At 42.9% G+C, this 23,416-nt stretch overlaps 1 protein-coding gene across 1 annotated transcript; it reads left to right on the top strand.

Annotated features, from left to right (window-relative positions):
- The first annotated feature begins 7,821 nt into the window (after nt 1-7,821).
- Nucleotides 7,822-22,433, top strand: dusp8 (dual specificity phosphatase 8). The gene is given in 7 exon segments (NM_001097224.1): nt 7,822-7,919; nt 14,067-14,288; nt 14,663-14,783; nt 16,359-16,525; nt 17,950-18,109; nt 18,758-18,881; nt 19,087-22,433. Coding segments are annotated over 6 exon segments (1,569 nt in total). The 5' UTR covers nt 7,822-7,919; nt 14,067-14,075; the 3' UTR covers nt 19,871-22,433.
- Nucleotides 22,434-23,416: the final 983 nt, after the last annotated feature.

Here is a 23,416-nt window from a genome sequence, read left to right as displayed (position 1 = left end):
GCACTCGCCCATACACTGGCAGGGCTGCTTGTGTGTAATGCTGGGAATAGATGATGGTATTTGGGTTACGCGGTACTAGTTAAACAGGAAAACCTGACTAGTTGCCTAACCTCCCTGTCTCTTAATTACAGAGAGATAGTGGGCATGTTCAGCCCTGAGCTGCACAGTTCTGCTGGCGACGTCACAATTTAAATGAGGCTTTTTCTGCTTTCTTGTAAATCAGGGGTTTGGGAAACTTTGGGTGGGTGGGTGGGTGCTCAGGTATTAGTGACTCAGAGAGAGATTGATGTGTGTAAATTATAGGCTCAACATTGGAACAATGAGAAACCACAATGCAGGAATTATATCATTTAACATCTAAAAACTGTTCCCTCAGTGGGGCATTATTTAGGCTCAGACTGGCAATGTGTGGATTGAGGCAAATGCCAGAGGGGCTGCTGTAAGATGCCATAGACACTCACTATTTATTGGGCTGGTGGAGGGCTGTTTGGGCCTCTGTGTACTGGGAATGCCAGGGTCTATTTTGAACCTCAGTCCAGACCTGGACTTACTCTTTACTCCAGTTTTTAGGAGACACTAAGGGGCATATGGATTATAGTGTTTAAGCCAACATCACTGGTGATGTTGCCCATTGCAACCAATCAGATCTTTGCTTTTGTTTTCTAACTTGTAGGTGACGGTCTTAATTTAATTGTTGATTGATTGCTATGGGCAACATTACCGGTGATGTTGGCATATACACTATAATAGATATGCCCCTAACACACACCAATTACTGACCCCTGGTGGGGGTAAAATACTTTTGGACCCATGCGCAATAGCCAGGCTGAACAGGATCCTCTCAACATATAACTAGGCTCAGAAGCCTGACTCTTAAACCACATACCTAGGCCCAGAAGCCACACTGAGCAGTGCCTTTTAACCATATATACTGGGCCAAAACCCAGTGAAGACAACGCTGTCAAACTTAAGCTCAAAACTCTCTAACCATGTGCCCAGAAGCCAGACAGGACTCTCTAGCCATGTTCTGAGGTCCTGAAGCCTCACGGGACAGGGATCTCAATCTATGTGCCAGTCCCACAAGCTAGACAATATTATAGTTATGTATTTAGGTCCAGAAGCCAAAATTAACAAGATTATTCATTCATTCATAGCCAACATGCAGTTTTCATCCAACTTTTATTAGCAAACCCCAAGAACATCAGTTCCGAACAGGAGAGTCCAAAGTTCTACATGTCCCAGCCACCCAATCACATATCTTTATTTTTAATTTACATGGGACTGACACCCATGACTGAGGTGGGGTGCACAAATGATTTGCCCCACAGAAAAGAAAAGAAAAGTTGGTTTATATAGCCCTTACCTGTTAATAGCAATACACGAGTAATGTGGCTCTTGTGTCTGGCCAATGGGTTATGTTTTAAGGTTATCTCTTATACGATATCATTAATGTGCCCTCTATCTGGGTGATGGTACAAATTAAACTCCCCTTTGGATCAGAAATTGACTGGGCCCAGGACAACTGTCCCCCATGTAATCTACAACATAGCTACCACCATAGAAATAACAGAAAGAAGGGGAATACGGAGCTCTGTCCAGCTGGCCCATTATGGCTTCTCAATGGATCTGTTCCGGCAGTCTTTACTCAAACACACAGTCTCCTCTCTACTGCCCAGGGTAATGGCACAAAGGGCCACATTGTTGGATGATTAAACCCCTTCACCATAAGGGGCGATGCCAAGGCAACAAAGCACTCAAAATGGCCACTCTTGCTAATACCTGTATGCAACTTTATCAACACACACCCTACTTAATACGAGCAGGTAACCCAATGGTCTGATTGAGATAGACCCCACCTAGACCTTTGTTTTATCCTTTTAAGAGAGTTTCTCGCATAAAATAATGACTTATATAGCTGACCTAGCAATCAGAAAAGGGAATTACCATTCACAGCAAATCCTTTGATATTGCTGATTTAGCTTTGGGTGTAACTGATAATGTAAGCTCCTGGGAAACAGGTTCTGTATTAAGCATACATATACCCATATAAATCTATGTTTAGCAGCAAAACATACATATATACTGTATATATATATATATATATATATCATAGCGACAAAACCAAGACTTTGCACAGGTGGGAACCTAAGTCACTGAATACTTGCCTCAAGCCCTTGGATAGGCTTCACACCTTATCTACCAAACCTCTTTTCTATCCCCCAATCTAAGCTAGAAGGGGGGTGTTTGGAGAGTGGGAATGTAGTATTCAAACATCTGGAGTAACCATGTGCCTCCACCATAGTCTGAAGATACACAATGCTGATATACACCGGTCTCCACCATAGGCACACAATGCTGATATACACCAGTCTCCCACCATAGGCACACAATTCTGATATACACCAGTCTCCCACCATAGGCACACAATGCTGATATACACCGGTCTCCACCATAGGCACACAATGCTGATATACACCAGTCTCCACCATAGGCACACAATGCTGATATACACCAGTCTCCACCATAGGCACATAATGCTGATATACACCGGTCTCCACCATAGGCACACAATGCTGATATACACCGGTCTCCACCATAGGCACACAATGCTGATATACACCAGTCTCCACCATAGGCACATAATGCTGATATACACCGGTCTCCACCATAGGCACACAATGCTGATATACACCAGTCTCCACCATAGGCACACAATTCTGATATACACCAGTCTCCACCATAGGCACACAATGCTGATATACACCAGTCTCCCACCATAGGCACACAATGCTGATATACACCAGTCTCCACCATAGGCACACAATGCTGATATACACCAGTCTCCCACCATAGGCACACAATGCTGATATACACCAGTCTCCCACCATAGGCACACAATGCTGATATACACCAGTCTCCACCATAGGCACACAATGCTGATATACACCAGTCTCCACCATAGGCACACAATGCTGATATACACCAGTCTCCCACCATAGGCACACAATGCTGATATACACCGGTCTCCCACCATAGGCACACAATGCTGATATACACCGGTCTCCACCATAGGCACACAATGCTGATATACACCAGTCTCCACCATAGGCACATAATGCTGATATACACCGGTCTCCACCATAGGCACACAATGCTGATATACACCAGTCTCCACCATAGGCACACAATTCTGATATACACCAGTCTCCACCATAGGCACACAATGCTGATATACACCAGTCTCCCACCATAGGCACACAATGCTGATATACACCAGTCTCCACCATAGGCACACAATGCTGATATACACCAGTCTCCCACCATAGGCACACAATGCTGATATACACCAGTCTCCCACCATAGGCACACAATGCTGATATACACCAGTCTCCACCATAGGCACACAATGCTGATATACACCAGTCTCCCACCATAGGCACACAATGCTGATATACACCAGTCTCCCACCATAGGCACACAATTCTGATATACACCAGTCTCCACCATAGGCACACAATGCTGATATCCACCAGTCTCCACCATAGGCACACAATGCTGATATACACCAGTCTCCCACCATAGGCACACAATGCTGATATACACCAGTCTCCCACCATAGGCACACAATGCTGATATACACCAGTCTCCCACCATAGGCACACAATTCTGATATACACCAGTCTCCACCATAGGCACACAATTCTGATATACACAAGTCTCCCACCATAGGCACACAATGCTGATATACACCAGTCTCCACCATAGGCACACAATGCTGATATACACCAGTCTCCACCATAGGCACACATGGCACACAATGCTGATATATACCAGTCTCCACCATAGGCACACATGGCACACAATGCTGATATACACCAGTATCCACCATAGGCACACATGGCACACAATGCTGATATAAACCAGTCTCCACCATAGGCACACATGGCACACAATGCTGATATACACCAGTCTCCACCATAGGCACACAATGCTGATATACACCAGTCTCCCACCATAGGCACACAATGCTGATATACACCAGTCTCCCACCATAGGCACACAATGCTGATATACACCAGTCTCCCACCATAGGCACACAATTCTGATATACACCAGTCTCCACCATAGGCACACAATTCTGATATACACAAGTCTCCCACCATAGGCACACAATGCTGATATACACCAGTCTCCACCATAAGCACACAATGCTGATATACACCAGTCTCCACCATAGGCACACATGGCACACAATGCTGATATATACCAGTCTCCACCATAGGCACACATGGCACACAATGCTGATATACACCAGTATCCACCATAGGCACACATGGCACACAATGCTGATATATACCAGTCTCCACCATAGGCACACATGGCACACAATGCTGATATACACCAGTATCCACCATAGGCACACATGGCACACAATGCTGATATACACCAGTCTCCACCATAGGCACACAATGCTGATATACACCGGTCTCCACCATAGGCACACAATGCTGATATATACCAGTCTCCACCATAGGCACACATGGCACACAATGCTGATATATACCAGCCAGGAAAAAAGGGTAACTTTCAAATTCCTCAGACATATATATTTCAGCCACAGGAATTGTTGGTGAGAATGCCTGACTGGCAATGGGTCTCCAGGGTAGGGTGGTCAATAAGATTTCTCCAAAATCCTTCCAAACTTTTGTCCACATTTTGATCTCCCAGTATAGGTGGATTTCCTTGCCAGGCACAAACCTGAGACATTTTTTTAATGTAAATCAATGACAGAAGTAGCAACGCCACTATCGGCAATACTGGAGAGGGACGGGGTCAGTGCCACAGGGGTGCAACAGCTACATCACAGGGGGATTGGGGACGGGCAGTGGGCAGAGGGCAAATGGGGGTCTGTTGTGGTGGGCCAGATTGGATCACTGGATGCTGTAGGGCTTAGATCATCCTATACTGTGTACAGATATGGGACCTGTTATCCAGAATCCAGAATACTCGGGACCTGGGTTTTTTCCGGATAATGGATCTTTCTGTAATTTGGATCTCCATAACTTAAGTCTTCTAAAAATCATTTCAATATTAAATAAACCCAATAGGATTGTTCTGCCTCCAATAAGGGGTAATTATATCTTAGTTGGGATCAAGTACAGGTACTGTTTTATTATTACAGAGAAAAGGGAATCATTTAACCATGAAATAAACCCAATAGGGCTGTTCTGCCCCAATAAGGGGTAATTATATCTTAGTTGGGATCAAGTACAGGTACTGTTTTATTATTACAGAGAAAAGGGAATCATTTAACCATTAAATAAACCCAATAGGGCTGTTCTGCCCCCAATAAGGGGTAATTATATCTTAGTTGGGATCAAGTACAGGAACTGTTTTATTATTACAGAGAAAAGGGAATCATTTAACCATTAAATAAACCCAATAGGATTGTTCTGCCCCAATAAGGGGTAATTATATCTTAGTTGGGATCAAGTACAGGTACTGTTTTATTATTACAGAGAAAAGGGAATCATTTAACCATTAAATAAACCCAATAGGATTGTTCTGCCCCAATAAGGGGTAATTATATCTTAGTTGGGATCAAGTACAGGCACTGCTTTATTAATTATAGAAAAAAATCAAATATTTTTAAAAATTAGAATTATTTGCTTATAATGGAGTCTATGTGAGATAACCTTTTTGTAATTTGGAACTTTCTGAATAGCGGGTTTACTTATAAGGGATCCCATACCTGTATTACCATCACCATTTCTTAATATATTTTGCTAGCAGGTTATTCAGAGCTTTACAATAATCCTGCCTGGCATCTACCTGCGTGTTTGGGTCCAAAGGACCAGATTTGTCATTGGTAATTGATTAGATATGTATGCAAATCCATTGTCTACTGCAGGAACCAAGTCACTCAGCCATGCACTATGGCAGCAGCAGGATTTGGTGGCTTTCTGCCTCCAAATGAATCCCCTGGGGGCATGAAAAATGTAATTTGCCTAAAGTTTTCATTATTATTATTATTAACATTTATTTATAAAGCGCCAACATATCCCGCAGCGCTGTACAATAGGTGGGTTTCATACATTGGACATACAGAGTAACATATAAAGCAATCAATAACCGATACAAGAGGTGAAGAGAGCCCTGCCCAAAAGAGCTTACAATCTACAAATATAGTCATTTCTATATAGATTAGTGGGATTAATTCATACATTACTGGAGCACTAGAGAACCATTGGATCAAAACCCATGGGAAATGCAAATGATAATGTATATAGATATATATGGGGCACATCTGGCAACAACCATTTCTGTATTACCTTGTGATCATTGCCTGTGAAATGAATGTAGCCCCCAAGTAGAGCGACTGTGGTTGGAAGTGAGCTTCCTACAATATAAATAAAAATTTCACCGGCAGAATTTGGTGGTGTGTATATATTTTGCCTTATTTTGAAAGAAAATTGCCGTACAAATTTCATAAAAGGTAGGAGGGGGTGGCTCTGCTAAATACAAATACAGGCAGCACAATGGCAGAATGCATGTCCCTAGCAGGGCTCGCCGCAGAGGTACGGCTTTTTAGCGACGTTCCCAAACCCAGTGGAAGTGGGGTAATGCCATTCCCAAAATCCAGGCGCCTTTGTTGGGGGAAGCTTAGACTGTCTGGCAGCTGGAGCAGCAGAATAGGGAGCAAGGGGGCACCTGCAGGTCAGACTGGAGCACAAAGGCGGCTGCTTGTAGACTGGCACGGAGGGGGGGGGGACAAAGGTGCTTTGGCTGGCAACGCCGGGCACTTAGAAGCCCCCCACACCCCCTGAACATATATTGTAAATAAAGCATTCTTTCTCTTTACTCTGCCTTTTAACACACAATAAACAATGGCCATTAAATGGGATCAACTGCATTTATTTTATCAGTGGAAAAACATAAGGAGCCATTCATTGTTTGGTCTCTGGGGCTATAACACCAGGCAGGTAAACAATAATATATAATATAAATAATAACAAACAATATATAGATAAATATATACATACATATAATATATATATATATTATATAGATATATATAGTTGTTCTCCTATTCATTGATTCCAGGAAAGGGTTAAATAAGTGTGTTTTAGGGGAAAAAACAATCATTTATTATTTGCCCACTGAAGTATAAAGCAAGAGTCCTTAGCCTTTATGTATCTGATATAAAATATAAATGTGCCTATTTTGCTTAATATAAAAACAAGTATTTTAATATCACATATGTGAATATATGTATGTGTGTATGTATATATATCTTTATAACATTATGTATGTAATGTGGAATAATAAATGTATGCAATAGGGGGTTATTAAAATAAGATAAATACAAAGAATAATAATAAATACAAATAAATACAAGGTACAGTTGCAATAAGTTAGGAATGACAGAGACAAGAGGATGGAGGTCCCTGCCTGTAGAGCTTACAATATGTGTGCATATATTTTTATACATATATAAGATATATATTAAGAACACTACCCTCCCCATACACCGTGTGCCCCTCTCTATTGACATATGCTGATTCAGGGATCCCGGCTGCAAAGGGTTAAATCTGTGTGTCAGTGGAAAATCCACCGAGGGATTGTTTTAATCAGGCTAAGAGGTGACATCACAGTTCTGGCTGAGGTGCGCCCTGATTGGCTGGAGATGACATCAACCTGAGTTATTTTTAACCCTCCCCTAGCCCCCCCCCCCCCTTGCCATTACCTCATCCTCTGTGCTGGCTCCAGTCATCATAACAATATAGTACAGAACACCTGGGACTCCGCTGCCTCCTGGCTCCGCTGCGCCTTCCCGTCCCGCCTGCCCGGCCCGCTGCCCCTGCCGCAGGTGCTGCCCCACTCGCTTCTCTCGGAGGCTTCCAGAAGGGCTTGACAAGGTAGGAATGGCTGCGGCTCCGGTGCCCAGCGCTCCCCGTCCCTTCCCGCTGCGGGGCTGCAGCACTGGCGTAGGGGCTGCTACTGCTGGGGGGAATAATCAGTGGGTGCCTGGCCGCCCCCCCAACTGATAAGGGAATTGGGGTGCTGAAGGGAGATCACCTTAGGGTGCAGCTGCATTCCTTTGTATTGCATTTTCCTATTTATACTGCAGAGGCTGATTAGCATTGCGGGGGCTTGTGCATTGCGTTGTATGGGGTTACTATGTAGGGTGCTAGGGCTCCCTTCTCTATTATTATTATTGCATAGGGTGCTAGGGCTCCCTTCTCTATTATTATTATTGCATAGGGTGCTAGGGCTCCCTTCTCTATTATTATTATTGCATAGGGTGCCAGGGCCCCCCTTTCTATTATTATTATTGCATAGGGTGCTAGGGCTCACTTCTCTATTATTATTATTGCATAGGGTGCAAGGGCCCCCCTTTCTATTATTATTATTGCATAGGGTGCTAGGGCTCCCTTCTCTATTATTATTATTGCATAGGGTGCAAGGGCCCCCCTTTCTATTATTATTATTGCATAGGGTGCTAGGGCTCACTTCTCTATTATTATTATTGCATAGGGTGCAAGGGCCCCCCTTTCTATTATTATTATTGCATAGGGTGCTAGGGCTCCCTTCTCTATTATTATTATTGCATAGGGTGCTAGGGCTCCCTTCTCTAGTATTATTATTGCATAGGGTGCAAGGGCCCCCCTTTCTATTAGTATTATTATTGCATAGGGTGCTAGGGCTCCCTTTCTATTATTATTATTATTATTGCATAGGGTGCAAGGGCCCCCCTTTTATTATTATTATTGCTTCATAAGGTACTAGGGCTCCTCTCTCTATTATTATTATTGCAAAGGGTGCAAGAGCTCCCCTCTCTATTATTATTATTGCATAGGGTGCAAGGGCCCCCCTTTTTATTATTATTATTGCTTTATAAGGTACTAGGGCTCCTCTCTCTATTATTATTATTGCATAGGGTGCAAGGGCCCCCCTTTCTGTTATTATTATTATTATTATTGCATAGGGTGCAAGGGCCCCCCTTTCTATTATTATTATTATTATTGCTTCATAATGTACTAGGGCTCCTCTCTCTATTATTATTATTGCATAGGGTGCTAGGGCTCCCCTTTCTATTACTACTATTGCATAAGGTGCTAGGGCTCCCCTTTCTATTACTACTATTTCATAGAGTGCTAGGGTTCCCTTTTCTGTTACTATTATTACTGCATAGGTTGCTAGGGCTCCCCCCCCCCCCCCCCCCCACACTGTGTTCTTTGGATTCTATAGGGTGCCGTGATCTTTAGAATTTGCGAGTTGATGCATCATATTATAGATGATTGTAGGGTGCCTGCCCTCTATGTGTATTAATAGTATTTAGTATAATTGCACCACGATCCTTCTGAGAACTCATTGCTCCATGCTTAGATCTATAATAGGTTGGTGGAGCTGTAAATTGTATTGCACCATGTTATTTGCAGGCAGCTTCTGTATCATGTTCTTTAATGGCACCTATAGCTTGGGCGCCATGCTCATTAATAGTTCATGTTGGGTTTGCACCAAATATTATGCATGATGTTCTGTAATTTCAGGCATTAACACTCACATTATAGATTGCTTGTGCTACATGGCCAGTAATGGTGCATATCACTAGTGCATTATAGATTCTTTAGATTGGAAGGTGTTGGTGCAGCATTCTGGCGCACTGGCTTCCGTAGGGTGATTGGGTTCTGCTACATCATAATATTTATTCAAACCTGTTTCCTTTTCCCCTCAGAGTATAATATTTAAAATTGCACCATGTTCCTTGCTATAAAAGCTATTGCTAGTGTGCCATGTTCTTTGGCATTACGGGCTGCAGGCACGCCATGTTCTTTAATACACTGCTTGTCTACCATGTTCTGTAGGATGTGAGACTGCCAGTGCCTCGTGTTCTGTAATAGGAAATCCTGCTGGTGCATCATATTCTGCAGTATTATAGCTTGTTTGCCTGCCCTGTCCTTGCTATTCTTCCACTTTGTTTATTATTATTATTATAGGATATCACTGCACCATGTTTATATATAGAATACATGGCTAGTGCACCATATGCTGCACTATTATATATATGAGAATTGTACCTTGTGCCTCAGTTATACAGGCGACAGTTAGTGCACCTTGTTCTGTAGAATTTTAGGCTGCCCTCTTTGCCGGTGTGTGCTAGGGCTCAGTGGCTGTTAGGGGTAACAGGGGGCTACTGGCCATGATCTTTGGTGCATGGATTTCAGAGCACCAGGTACTATTATAGGATTAAACTGGGTCAGTGTCCTCTGGGATTCAGGGTGCTGGAGCCTGGCATTCTTTGGATGTCAAGGTGCTAATGTGGCCGGTTCTTGTGGATTACAGGGTGCTAATACACCGTGTCTATTGGGAGGGCAGGGTGCTAATGCCCCTGTTCTGGCATTGCAGAGTGCGAGTGATGCTGCTTGGTTTGGATGTGGGTGTTTATGTGTTTATGCCTAGGTTGGGTTCTGGGGGGGCCTGACTGTTCCTGCAGAGGGGAGACGTTTAGGCAGATACAATAGTGACATTCAGTGGACTGGGAGGTCTCGGTGTTATTGCTGGAGGAGGCACAGCCATTAGTTATATAGTGCTGTGTGTATGTATGTATAATGTTACATATTCCCGAATAGTCCGCTCCTTCTCCTTACTCCTTACTCCTTGCTTGTCTAGTTCCTTCCATGGCATTTTCTGCATATTTCCTAACCGCTTCCCACATATTTAACCTCCTCTGTTTCCTGTGCGTGACAGATATGTTGGAATTCCATTACTTTCCCATTACTGAGCGCAGGGGGAAAAATAACTTTAAAGCCCATTAGCATCCCTGCATTCCTGGAACGTGGACAGTTTGTACTGGGCCAGTAGGATGGGGTGGGAAGTGCTTTAACCCTTGGCTGGGAGGCGCCAGGTAACACATTAGAAGGAGGGTGTTTTTATTATATGGGCTGTTATTATACAGGGTGTTATTATATGGCAGTAATATATGCATTATAGAGCAGGGCTGGCTTTCTGCTGTTGTTGTCCTAGAACTCAGCAGAGTGTTCCCAAACTGGCCCCTAGGGGGTTTCCGCCCAAGAAGCAGCTAGAATGAGATTTGGGGTGAATATCAAAGCTGGGACATACAAGCAGGTTGACCCGCCCAAATAACAGCTGTTTTTGAACTCTTACTGGAAGCTGCCATATTGCTTATACCCCAGTCAAGGCATTCTTGTTATGTAATAAAGGGCACTAAGTTTGCCCAGGAGCAGTAACCCATAGCAACAAATCAGCAGGTAGCATTTACTGGTCACCTGTTTAAAAACAAATATCTTATTGGTTGCTATGGGTAATAGGCTCCTGGGCAAACTTAGTGCCTTTTAGTACATATAGGGGTTAGACTTCAATCTGTAACCACTTGGGGTGGGTTTGTATTAGCATTGTCACCATTAACACCAAACACATCCTGCATGGCTAATTAGCAGCTCATTTAGGTGCCACGTGCAGGCCACACTGAATTCTGTGCAGCCATGCAGCATGCACCTAATTAGTTGCAAACTATAAGGGTTGATACATATAGGCAAATTAGATAAGTATACTGATAAGTATACTTATATGCAGTAATACAGATATTAACTTGAAGGCAGAGGAACATTTCCAAGGCAGCTGAGAGTTCAGAGGCGAGAGTGGCTGTTCCATATTTAACTGCTGCGGTGGTGCCGTATATTTCAGGCCTATAACTCATCTCTCTGGTATCCCATTACATCACATGAACTCATCGGCAGTCATGACTTTCACGTGTGACCTAATGCTCCGACCAAAGAAGGCTGTTGTTCCGCAGGCGGTTATCTATAGTGCAGCCAATCACACAATAGAAAATAGCTCCCATCGCCAACATGCGGACTGTACAATGGCTGCAATAACCCCGGAGATAGAGTTACGTTACGTAACAACGTTATGTAATTCACATGCAGGGAAATGTAGATCCGTTGAGAAATATATCTTTCTAAACCTTTTTCTTGTTATTGCAAAAGTGCCTCAGGGGTGCTGGGAGTTGTTGGACTGCCCCAATAAAACATTTGTCACTTTACCAATACGGGCTGGTGATGCCTATTAAAGGAAAAGTATATACCCCATACCCATATATACCAAAATAAATAATTAACCAACAGATCTTCCCAAACTGGAATATATATATATATATATATACAGAAAAGAACTGAGCACACCTTAATAGTAATCAAATGCCCCAGGTGCTTGCAAAAACCATGTATATAGCAAGACAATGAGCCGCACACGCATATATACATATATATATATCAGTAAATATTGCCCTTTTACATATTTTCCCTTTTGCCGCCATTTAGTGATGGGCTGTGTGCTCCCTCAGTGATCAGCTGACAGGAAATAATGCAGCTCTGACTGTAACAGGAAGTAGTGTGGGAGTAAAAGGCAGAACTCTGTCCATTCATTGGCTGATGGGGCCTAGCATATATGTATTCGCTTGGTTTGTTTGTGTGCACTGTGAATCGTATGATCCCGGGGGGGTGGCCATAGCACTTAAAATGACCATTTTCTATTTAGGATTACCCAGTGGTACATACTACAGGTATGGGACCCATTATCCAGAATGCTCAGGACCTGGGCTTTTCTGGATAAGGGGTCTTTCCGTAATTTCGTATCTCCTACCTTAAGCCTACTAAAAAATTATTTAAACAGTAATTAAACCCAATAGGGCTGTTCTGCCCCCAATAAGGGGTAATTATATCTTAGTTGGGATCAAGTACAGGTACTGTTTTATTATTACAGAGAAAAGGGAATCATTTAACCATGAAATAAACCCAATAGGACTGTTCTGCCCCCAATAAGGGGTAATTATATCTTAGTTGGGATCAAGTACAGGAACTGTTTTATTATTACAGAGAAAAGGGAATCATTTAACCATGAAATAAACCCAATAGGACTGTTCTGCCCCCAATAAGGGGTAATTATATCTTAGTTGGGATCAAGTACAGGAACTGTTTTATTATTACAGAGAAAAGGGAATCATTTAACCATGAAATAAACCCAATAGGACTGTTCTGCCCCCAATAAGGGGTAATTATATCTTAGTTGGGATCAAGTACAGGTATTGTTTTATTATTACAGAGAAAAGGGAATCATTTAACCATGAAATAAACCCAATAGGACTGTTCTGCCCCAATAAGGGGTAATTATATCTTAGTTGGGATCAAGTACAGGTACTGTTTTATTATTACAGAGAAAAAGGAAATAATTTTTAAAAATGTGAATTATTTGATTACAATGGAGTCTATGGGAGATGGCCTTTCCGTAATTCAGAACTTTCTAGATAATGGGTTTCCGGATAAGGGGTCTGATACCTGTACTAAAAAAAGAATATTTTTATGAAAATGGTTTGTTTAGATGAAGCAGGGTTTTACATATGATCTGTTTTAGCATTGTTCGGAGGTTTAGTTTTCCTTAAATGTAGTCACATCACAAATGCAGCCTTCCAGCTGTGAATGTCAGTTCCCAGCATTCTCAGTCAGGGCTGCAAGGCTGCTCTAGGCAGAATGCAGCTCGCTTGGAAAATCAGGCAAGCTCAGCACCCCGTGTTTCCTGTAGAACAGCCCGAGGTGCAATTGGGTTATCGACCCGTCTGTCAGGGATGAGGATATACATGCTAAGCAGAGTATGATTCAGTAGCATTCGATACAGTTCCATCCTAGGAGAAATCAATAGACCCCTAGTAATAAGTGAACCTTGAAATGTGATTGGTGTACCATTAAATTGGCCCCTTGTCATTTTGGTAATGTCACAGTTAAAGGACCAGTAACACCTAAAAATGCATTTAAAATAATGTACCGGTGCTTCAGAGTGTTGGAAACAGTTGATATAAGCAGGGTGCTATGGAGCCACGGAGCAGCCATTGGAGCTGAAATTGGGCAACAGAGGGGTGCAGGAATTGTTTATCAGTTGATTGGTTATAGTTACACCCCTCTGTTCTTTCTCTGGAATATGGGCTTGTGTTTGCCAAGTGTTCTAGGATTGGGGCCAATATAACTCTGTGCTTTCTCCTTTATATACAGGCTGTCACAATGGGTGGAGAGAGGAAGCCTCCCCAGGCCATGCAAGCCCAAAAACTGGCAGGAATACTGAGGGAGGACAGTGAAGGGGTCTTGGTCATCGACTGCCGATCCTTCACCGAGTACAATAACCTCCATGTGGTCGGCTCGGTAAATCTGTGTGGATCCAAGCTGGCCCGCAAGCGCCTACTCAAGGAAATGCTGGTCCTACCACAGCATCCCAAGGTCAGTGACTCCCTGGACAACATAATCTGTTATACAACTGGCCTCATCTTAAAGGGGATATAAACCCAAAAGTAAAGTGTAGCCTATTGAAAGATGCTAATTCTACTTATATACATTCATTACCGGTTATCCATTGTTTTGATATTTTTTCCTAATTGCTATTGAATTGCTATTTGCTCACTGCTGGTCCTGACTACTGAAATAATAAAGCCAGGTCTCCACCACCCAAGACTTCAAAATGTCTGGCGTCTGCTACATTGTTTCAGTAGTCTTAACTAACACTAAAGGTCTGACTGACAGAACTCCCCCCCCCCCCCCTCCTAACAGCATTGACTTTAGTATAAATTCTCTCTTCTTTTCCTATGTAATGGCAGATTGATGAGAAGCAAGTGGTGGTGTATGACCAGGGCAACCAGGAATCCTCTGCAGGGCACTTTGTGTCTCTGGTACTGGGAAAACTGGAGAAGAAGTACAGCTCTGTGTCGCTTTTAGAAGGTAAGAGACTTCTTTATCTGTCTGAAGGCAGGGGACATGGATGGGTGCTTACACTTATATATTTGTCTCCCACGAGAACTAATGGTAGGGTCCACCTTTGCAGTGTAATATTGGATGCAGGTGTCGTAATCCTCACTTCCAATCAGCCAGTAGCCTTTACTTTGAAAGAAAATGTGATTGGCTAGTGTGGAGTCCTGGGGCAAACTTTGCACCTATTATTACATTAGATAATAATAATAACAACAAATCATAAATGACTATAAGTCGTGCCCACCCTGTATGTAACGAGCTGCTGTTGAAATGCAATTCCCAGCATCCCTCAGCAACTTGCTGGGAGTTAGAGAACAACAGAGAATGGCGTTATGCAACTTGCGCATCCCTACCCTGCAAACACAGCCCTCCTGCCCCGATAGTAGCGCTCTATCCGTGTCTCCATTGAATAGCACTGAGTTAGACTTATGAATGGGCCGTCAGAGTTGCACTTATAGCTGAGGCAAGAGCTGCGGATCCGATAACTCGCAGTACATTGAGAAAATCTCACTAACCACTTCATTGATTTTTCTTTTTCATTCACTCCAAAAATGTCCTATTGACTAATTTCTCTGTTTCTGAATGATATCATGTTCTGGAAGACTCAGCAACTGTGTGCGTACTGGGTTTCAGGCGCTGATACAGGGCCTATGTCATCCCGTGTTAGGTCATCGCTCCAGTGAGAAGTGCTAGGCACAGAGGGATTAAATGGCAATATCATGCCAAGTCTGCAGCTCTCACCTCTTAGGAAACTGCACTTCCCAGAATCCTCTAGCAGACAGAGGGCTTTGTAGATCTTATGGGGTGTAACAACAAACAAAACAGACCCGGTCACTGTGGTGGGGCCCTGAGTATAGAGGGCCCTCTGGGAATGCACATTTTCATGCTTGGGCCTGTTTCCTTGTGTCCGTGTCCTTCCATTCTATCTCTATGTACATGGATTTGTATATACGGGGTGCCTGTGTGTATATATATATATGTGTAAGTGGCAAGACTTATAAGCATAGGATTTTGTATCTATATGGAGCTATATATGTGCGTGTTTGTTGCGGGCGCCTGTGTGTGTTCCAGGCTGAGGACATGGCGCATCATATTGCTTAGCCTTCCTGTTGGCAGAGCCCAGGATCTGTGGTTCACATTAAGCAGTGGCACGCAGCCAGCATTCGGGCTTGGGTTCAGAATCACATTTTCTCACACACACATCAGTGTGTTCCCGAGAAACCCTCCATTACTCAATGCCGTCATCCTGCTCTAAAAGCTCCATGCCGTGATCCTGTCATTAAGTCCTTCCAAATTAGGTAACTTGCCAAAAATAGCGAATGAGGGAAAAATGAGTTCCGACTTAGTACAGCAGGCAACTAGTCCTACCTCAGCTTTATTAAACTTCCCTCATTAGAAACACAAGCGGCTGGTTCCTCCCTGGTCAAAAAAAAAAAAAAACTGGTTCTGGGGAAAGGGTGTGGAGGGAGGTGCTGCTTAACTTGGCCTTTAGAGTGCTATTTTACCTCTCAGCAACTCATTCCAGCTGTTCTTCTTCTTTCACAGGAGGCTTCGCAGAGTTCTCATCTCAGTTCCCAACCTTGTGCGAGGGTCGCACATCTAACATCTTGCACACCAGCATATCCCAGCCCTGCCTGTCTACGTCTTCAGTCTCCGTCACTCGTATATTGCCCCATCTCTACCTGGGCTCTCAGAATGATGTCATGAACCAGGTACATGTTCTCCCCATCCACCAACAGAGACTGCACAAACACATTAACTGACCGTCAGTCATATTATTTTATTGGACAGTGTTGTACAGGTTTTTACACCCCTACAAGGTCTCAATAGAAATAATAAGCAGAGCTGTTTTAGAAAGCAAAGCCAAGGCAGAGTAACCGTGTTCTAGAAAATAAAGGGCATTTTGTAGCAACTGTATGTATCAAAATTGTCCATTTTCTGCTTCCTCCTCTTTATATAATGTCATGAATGCTTTCGGCATTGTACAGCCTAATCATGCTCCACTGAAGAGCGTGGGTGTGTTGTGTCGTGCCGCTTTGTCCCAAAAGGTACACCATGTTGTACATCCCCCTCCCCTATTTCTGATCCTCTTGTTGACAGTAGAGCTTTGTATTGGAGCACAACTGGCTGCATCCAGCCTTAAATTGAAAGAATCAGTACAGCCTATGGATTCAAATAGCTACTGTCAGAACCCCAGAAGCAGCTGGCAGTTAGTTGGCATCACATAGCAATATCGGCCCCCCTGCCATTGATGTTAAATTGCAGTTAATTCTTGATTGATAATGTCACTGCCCATTCTTTGTGAGTTGGGTTTCTGTTTATGACCCTGTTGTAGTTCTATTCTATTCCTTATGGAGAAATTGATATTTAGTTCTAAGTACAGGTACTAACTACTTGATACAGTTGACCACATATTTATTAATCTACAATGACCTTCCTGTCGTGCAGAAGTTAGCACCCAGTCCATATAAACCTTTAGTAAAAGCACTGATACTCAGACCAATTGGTCAGATTCTGCTGAGGGGGCGATAGATGCGTCCATAGTTAAACAATAAGGCCAAAATCAGCCATACTAATTAATTACAAGGCCACCATCAGTAATCACAGGGCCCCATACTTCTTGAGTTAGTAAGGCCCCCCCCCCAAGGGTCCCCATTTATTATGTCACTTGGAACCCCAAGGCCATTAAGGTAGAATGGTGTCCCACTGAACAATAAACCCAATAATCATCCACTACCTTGCATGACCACTCCCTTTGGAACCCTCTAGCCTCTTGGGGGACCCCTCTAGCATGGGGCCCCTGACTGGAGTACACCCTACCACCTAATGGGTTGGTACATCTATGGGCAGTATAACTTTAGGTGGCAAATTAAGCATTATGTTCCTGCGTGCAGTTAGCATTAGAAGATCCTAAATTCCAATTAAAGGCAATTAATCCTACCCTGTTTCTCATGTTAAGGATCCCAGCTGGCCAGCTGCCACAAGCTATCTGCTATACCAGCTAGTAAATAAATATAGTCGCTGGCAGGCTGGTTACAGCAGGGCTAAGCACTGTGTAAGTCGGATGGATTAATATTATGATTCAGCTCCTTGTTACTGTGCATCAACTTCTATTTTTTGTCGCATGTCTTCATAGGAGGTGATTAATCAGAATGGCATCACCCATGTTCTGAACGTCAGTCACAGCTGTCCCCAGCCAGTCTTCATTCCCGACAACCACTTCCTACGCATCCCCATCAATGACAGTTACTGTGAGAAGATCCTACCCTGGCTTACTGCGGCTGTGGAGTTCATAGGTAACTTAATGTCACACTTTACTGCTGCGCTGCAAGTTGGAGTAATATCACCCCCTCCCCTAGCAGCCAATCAGCAGAACAATGGGAAGGGAGCAAGATAGCAGCTCCCAGTAGGTATCAGAATAGCACTCAATAGTAAGAAATCCAAGTCCGGCTTGGGACTCCTCCAGTTACATGGGAGTAGGAGAAACAATTGATTACCTGAAAGCAGTTCTAATGTGTAGCGCTGGCCCCTTCTAAAAGCTTAGATTCACCAGGTTCCTTGGCCCTGTCATTCCATTAATGAAGTTCTGTAGACTCTTTATTTTCATGCAATACAAGACTTTTTTTTATCAAGGTGGTAATAACATTGGCTGCCTAACCTGTCTGTCAAGACCAAGTCTGAACTAACTGTTTCATAGATGGGCCTATAAAGATGTCTTCCCTGTCCTATAACTAAATGGGTTATTTAGACAGAGCTATTAGATGGTCACATCAAGCAAAGACCTGGCCAAACAAGCAGATCCTGCTGAGTCCAGCTTTTTATAGCATTCCCCCTGGGGACCTATATGGATTCTAGGCAATTGCAATAGCCCGCTTTTATTCTTGTCAACCACATGCCCGGCAAGTACTATTTTCTTAACCTGAATCTATTGTACTTTTTTACAGAAAAAGTTGAGTTGGTGAATGGAAAAGTATTAGTTCACTGTCTGGCTGGCATTTCGCGATCGGCCGCTGTCGCCATTGCGTATATCATGAGGTCGATGGGTCTGAGCCTGGATGATGCATACAGGTAATACACACTTTTTGTAGTGCTGCTAAATATTAACTTAATAAAGGGGTCAATGCCCTGAAACCCCCTACTGATGTTCCTTCTTATTAATGATATATTTTACAGTGTAATTTGTGGGTTTAGGTGTATTATATAGCATAATAGCGTGATAACAGTCATATGGGAATTACTTTGTTTAGCCTAATTTCTCATCCTACTCGCTTAGGTTCGTTAAAGAGAAAAGACCCAGCATCTCTCCCAATTTCAACTTCCTGGGACAGCTTCTCGAGTTTGAGAAGAGCCTTGCAAGCACAATGCCCTCTGGCCCCGTTAAAGCTTCTCACACGGACAGCCTGGCAGAGAGGAAGTTTTCGGATCATCACTGTGTTAAAGAACAGGCAAACAAGGACACGTCTTGCCAAAACAACTGCAGCGACACTGCTGGCACTCAGGAAATAGAGGTAGCTGTTGATGCCACCAAGCTGAACGACAGCCGTACAAAGTCAGAGTCCACCTCCACTTCATTGGAAGGCAGGTTTACTTCAATGGGGATCTCTACAGACCAGCGTCGGGAAATAAGCAGTTTGAAACGCTCCTTCTCTCTGGACATTAAATCTGTATACACTCCTCTTTCCTCTTCTGTGGACGCACATACAGACTTTTGCCAGCACGCCAGGTCCCAGCTGGTACCGTCCCTCCCTGTTGCTTCTAAGCCTTTGGGACTCTGGGATCGATTTATTGGCTTTGGACTTAATTTTCTTTATTACTGTTCCGAGGAGGAAGAGGTCCAGAAAAGGCTAGGCCAGATAGAAGGACCAAGGGGGGCCTTTCAGCAACAAGATGTGCCGGAAAATCTGAGAAAGCGAAGGGCAGGTATGAAAGACCTGGATGAAGTAGGTCAGCGCCCGTTTACTCTGAACATTCCCAGTTGCAAAGGCCAAAAATTTTTGAAAGAGAAAAGCCTGGATGTGGGCTCAAGCACAAGGACAATCTCTCCTGTACCTCTGTGAGGAACCAATCCGATTGCCCTCCAAATGCACCACTGGCTGCTGTGTATATGGGGAAGATGAAGAATTTGTAAAACCTGTTTACGCACCCCCTCACCCTAAAAAACAAAAACATTCTTTTCCAAAGCATGTTAAAGACCTCTGACAGACTTGAATAGCATGCTGAGAAATAACTGTGTTAAATGTTTCTTCATATTGAATGAACAAAGGTGGACTTTGGGTACTTATTCATGGTGACCAGTATTTGGTTTAGTGCATTGTGTGCCAAAGAGGTCATAGAACACTCTTTGGCTGTTTGGTGAGGTAGGAGTTTGCAGTCAGACGGCATCAAAGTGGTCAGCGCCCCCCCCTTTCCCTTTTTTGTTGTTGTTTAAGGCTTATGCAAGCCAGCAGTAAGTAGCTCTTGGCGCAATATAATGGACTGAAGAGACTTATTTGCTGTAACTCTGCTGCACTGTTCAGTTGTCCATCTTATCACCCCTCTCATAAGCTAGAAATGGGTTTTTGTATCAGTTGGCTTCGTCAGCAAAGCTTTCAAGAACCATGGGGTGCAAGAAAATGGTAACCAACCCCCATCTTTTTAAAATATTTTTTGGTTCTCAAGTGGTGTGTTGTGACCATCCTGCTTGAAACTTTGATCCTTCCCTGGTCCTTCCCATGTCCAAACACCTGGAGTATTGTAAGGTTTTTGCCGAGAATGGACCACTCTCCACTCTACTTCACCCTTGTGTAACGTAGATTGATATAAAGGGGTTATCTTTGGTATACTTTATACTCCTCTAGGTCCTACAGGATGGCAAAGCCTAGAAGCCAAGATGTGTCTGTGACAATATGTTGACTGCCCATATAGCCCTTCATTTTCTGTTTATTGATGTGAAGTTATTTAATGCTCTTCTTGCTGGCTCGGGGGCCTGCCCCGGCACACAACTCCCACCTCTCAGGATACAAGGACAATAATATTGCCCTTATTTATAAGTAGGTGGTACAAGAGCTTTCTCTTTATTTGTTCATTATTTATTTATATATATATATGTATGTGTTTATTTCCTCTTGCTTTTGTCAATAACCATTGAAGCTGCTAGTCTATTCTTTACTGTTGTGATGGCATGCTAAACTGGCTGAACCTTAAGGCTTTGTTATCTGCAAAAGAAAGGCCAATATATATATATATATATATATATATATATATATATATATATAGTGAAATCTGGCAGCTTGAGAGAAGCATGCCACTGTATATAAATGGCATTTATGGAGTGCCAAGCTATAGCCGATGTGGATTGAAGAAATATCATGGATTGGAAGTTTTTTTTTTTTTATAGATTCAACCTATATCTATTGGACAGCAAGTGGATGCTCGGTGAGCCCCGAAGTATTTATTTCCAGGTTAAAGAGCATGTTTTAGCATTCAGAGTAAACTATTTCCACACTGCTGAAACAAACTATATATTATTGCATGTCTGGTTTTGTTAGCGGGTCAGGAGAACCATTTTTTTTTTATTTGCTGGCTGTCTTTCTCAATACTTGATGGATGAATGGAGTACAGGAAAGCACTGATACATGTGATTGAGAGCTGATGGCTAATGTAGCACCCCCCTGCCTATGTACGGCTGCTGGGGTCGCTGTTCTTAGATGACCATCAAAGATGTTCAGCTTTAGCTTCGCCAGTGGCAGCTTCTCAACCATCTTTATCAATGTGAGGTATGGGGGGAATAGTGAGCTATACACACAATAAGCTATGCCCTTGTTGTTTCTGTTGAATTGAAGTGCAATACAAGTCCTTTATACATCGAATCACCTTCAAGTAAGATGTCACATCTTTGTTGGCAAGTTGCATTGTAGCATTAATGGTCCCTTAAGTAACACTCCAGGTGGTTATAGCCAAGTGATAGGCATAGTCTCAAGTAGACTACTAGTAGATAACTATGATTTCTAATGGTTATCATCTGCTGGAGAGATAACCATGGATAAAACACTAAATAAGGTTTACACTACTTGTCAGCTTAAAATGTCCATCTTTGCACATAAAGACCATTCATTGAAGCCAAGATGAGTTTGAGGGGTGATAAGGCAAAGGGTAACCAAGCATATTCTTCTCCAGTAGCCTTGCGTACCACCAAGCCAGCTCTTCTTTTGTTTTTTCTTTTTTAAAATAAACAATGGCTTTGATGTAAAACGAACCAGGATTGCTAAAGTCAAGGCCAAAGACATATAATGCACTCTAACTGGCCGGAAATCCAAGAAGGCCCATCGACTTCTTCTCTGATGGATCCTTTGTTACTGAATGAGATCTTCTGGCCAGTAGGTACGGAATCTCAGCGTTTGTGCTTTTGTTTTTTTATTTTATGTATCCTCGCCAACTGTAACCAAATACCATTCTGATTCTGTCATTGAGAAAATAATGGGTGTCATTTATTTATTGCAATACCATGTAATATCGTCTTCTTCTGTTGGCTCTCTCTTTATTTCGTCACTGTGCAGGTACACAATAGTTCTGAGGTTCTACCAGGTGAATGTATTGCTCCCTAGCACTTCTCTGGTTGACAGTAATAAAGATGTGAATCTTTTTTTTTTTTCCCCCCTTCTCGTTTTTTGTTTACTGCGTTGCTAATAAACAGTGGCCTATGTTTGGCAGGAAAGAGGGAATCTGGGTCACAGCTGTTGCCGGCTTCAGGTCTCTGCCCAGCCAACAAGGATCAACAGATGGGAGATAGTTTTAATTACTTGTTGTGCACTCTTGCCCTCATCCGCTGCTACATGGCACAGACGCATTTTCTCTAAATCTTTGTGACAAGAGCTGGTAATATTTTCAGTGCCCAGAGTCGCGGTACCCCCATACTAATGCACATCTATTACATAAACATATACAGGCAAAACCATTATGTAAGGGGTATTAAGTGGTCTGAACTGGAAACATAAACCAATCGTAGGGGGGGAGAAACATTTTCTAACACCGTTTCTCTGAAATAGGGATTATTTATTCTGCTAAAGTACAGAAATAGATGAGAAAATACATCAGGGGACTGAAATACTTCTAAACGCCATTCTCTGGAGAGATGATTATAGTCAGGTACATTCTGTACAGTAAACAGCCAAGATTGTTGCTTCTTTCTCAGCAACAGGAGAGTGTTGCCCATGGAAAAAAAAATATAAAGGATGGGGCCTTCCTGGAAGCTTGTGACCAAACAGAAGAAGAAAGAAGCAAGTACAAAGGAATGCCCAGCTATAAATGTGTTTTGCAGACAGAATTCAGGTTTGTTAGTGTCACACACGTGTTGTGTTTATTTTAGGAGTAAGGCAAAGGAGAGGTTTAACTTACCCGCAGGAAAAAGGATATCTGCTGTGAGTGCAACAGAACCACATTATTCTGTGTCACGTGGTACCAAACAGATAAATTAGGTGGCTTAATTGAGTTACTGAAATTGGAAGTTGATTTTAGATATAAAAATATATCCCATAAACTGTTTGCATAAAAAATATACTATTTTAGTAGTATGTGCCACTGGATAAACCTAAATAGAATTTTTTTTTAGAATTAGGGGCCGCCCC

Source organism: Xenopus tropicalis, chromosome 7 (assembly GCF_000004195.4).
Source record: "Xenopus tropicalis strain Nigerian chromosome 7, UCB_Xtro_10.0, whole genome shotgun sequence".
NCBI classification, from domain to species: Eukaryota; Metazoa; Chordata; class Amphibia; order Anura; family Pipidae; genus Xenopus; species Xenopus tropicalis.
Note: the sequence above shows the minus strand (reverse complement) of the source record. Positions and strands in the feature narration are given on the sequence as shown.